This window comes from Chaetura pelagica, unplaced genomic scaffold (genome assembly GCF_000747805.2).
Source record: "Chaetura pelagica isolate M959 unplaced genomic scaffold, ChaPel_1.0 scaffold1789, whole genome shotgun sequence".
Classification (NCBI taxonomy): domain Eukaryota; kingdom Metazoa; phylum Chordata; class Aves; order Apodiformes; family Apodidae; genus Chaetura; species Chaetura pelagica.
Window position 1 is genome coordinate 1 of NW_009954673.1, and position 1839 is coordinate 1839.

The window sequence follows — 1839 nt, forward strand, 5'->3', positions numbered from 1 at the left end:
AGCCATGGAGCTGGTGGGGGTTTGGTTTGGTTTTGGTTTTTGAACCTTTTTTTTTCCTTTCCCAAGGGCTTTCTTTGAAAGGAAGAAGAACTTTCACCTGGGTACTTGTTCACAGGGGCCCCAGGTCCTGGCAGGTGAGGTGGGGGGGTTTGGGGGGGTGTGTGTGTGTGTGATCCAAGCCCTTCCAGCCCAGGAAAAGCCAAAGGTGTTGGGAGGTTGGTCTCCCACCCCAGCAAGTGGCCTATTTACAGGAGGACATGACCCAGAAGGAGGTGGAGGAAACCACATTCATTGTTCCTGGGGACAGACCAGGTGCTCATCCCAGCAAAGCTCCTCCCAGCACCTCCCTGGAGCAGGACTGGGTTGTTGGCAACTGTCGGTTGCCGCAGCTGAGAACCCTGCTCTCTGGGTGATGATGGTGGCACCTCCCAGGCCCCCGTGCTGAGCCAACCTTCTCCAAAACCACCAGGCAGGGCTTCCTCCATGGGTGAGGAGCTGGTGGGAAGGGGGAGCCTCCGTGCCCATCCAACTGCTGGTTCCATGGGAAGGGGAGATGGGGCCGTGCCCAGCGCTGGGTCCGCGGGCAGCCGGAGCAGAGTGGGAGCAGCTGGAGAACGGGTAAGGCAGAAGTGCCAGGCCCAGGCAGAGCTGGAAGAGGGGGAGGGACCCTCAATAATCCTCCACCCAACCGTTCTCTGAGATGAAAGCATCAATCACCTCCTTCATGGCCAGGTTGGGGATCAGCTGGTCCTGGGTCAGGGGACTCCTTGTCACCGGATCAAAATGACCCACGCGCTACAGGGAGGAAGGACAACCGGTTACTCCAGGTGCCTCAGCCCCGGGGGGAGGGGACAGGCAGCTGGGACAGGCAGCTGTGTGCCTGCTGGGAGGGTTGGAAAGAGCTGGGGCCCCTCCTCGGAAGGTGCAGGATGAGCTGGGTCAAGGTGTAAAACCCCTGTCCCTCCCACATCAGGCAGGGCCTGGTAGGAACTTCCCGCACCTCCGCAGGGACCTGCCCGGGCAGGTCACAGGGACCAAGTCCAGGGAAGCTCTGAGTGCTTCAGCTGGGCAGGGCAGCTGCCTGCAGGGCCAGGCAGGATCCAGGCAGGGGTCCTGGGGAGCCCCCAGCACCCTGGGTACCTGGAGATGTTCCTCAATGTCCTTCCTGTCGTAGGTGATGCCGCTGGGTGTGATGCAGGGCTCGCGCATCAGCTCGAAGCTGATCTTCCCACACAGGTAGTCAGGGATGTCCCGCTTCTGAGGGAAGCAGGGCCTGGGTCAGGAGGGGCCAGGAGACCCCCCCCAACAATGAAAGAGGGCTGGGAGGCGAGAGATGGCAGAGGTGGTAGCACGGAGCAGCTCCAGCTGAGCAACTCACCTTCCTCTTCTCATCCACTTGTGAGAAGAGCTCGTCCATGTCTGCCAGGTACTTGTCCTGAAAGAGAAGGACATGAGGACAAGGGGACCCCAGAGGAGGGGCCTAGGGGTGCCCGGGGAGAGACCTGAGGCAGGCAGAGAGGAGGTGGCAGGTCCTTGGTGGCTGTCACAGCCCGTGGTGGCCACCACAGACCCTGGACAGGGTTTGGGTGGCTCCAGGCTGACCTGTGGGGCAGGAGTGATCCAGTTTAACAAAAACGTGTCTTCCTGGGGCTATTTTCATCCTGGGGGAAGTCCCCTGGGCTGGGCCAGCACCCAGCCCCTCCCAGAACAACGGGTACAAAGCAGAAAAGGGTGTCACCCCTTCCAGGCTGGGGCAGGAGGTGACAGAGCAGGGGTGGCTGTCACAGGGAGGGACACGGATGCCGAGTGGCCACAAAATGAAGGCTGAGAAGCCACCAG

At 61.1% G+C, this 1839-nt stretch overlaps 1 protein-coding gene across 2 annotated transcripts in view; it reads right to left on the minus strand.

The window, feature by feature from the left end:
* Window positions 1-669: 669 nt before the first annotated feature.
* STUB1 (STIP1 homology and U-box containing protein 1, E3 ubiquitin protein ligase) overlaps window positions 670-1839 on the minus strand; it is a 2793-nt gene continuing 1623 nt past the window's right edge. For both annotated transcript variants that reach the window (XM_010005608.1, XM_010005609.1), the window contains exons 3-5: window positions 1379-1435; window positions 1141-1257; window positions 670-795 (exon numbers count right to left, since the gene is read on the minus strand). In XM_010005608.1, the coding sequence (XP_010003910.1) occupies window positions 670-795; window positions 1141-1257; window positions 1379-1435 (300 nt within the window). The remainder of the gene's footprint in view (window positions 796-1140; window positions 1258-1378; window positions 1436-1839) is intronic.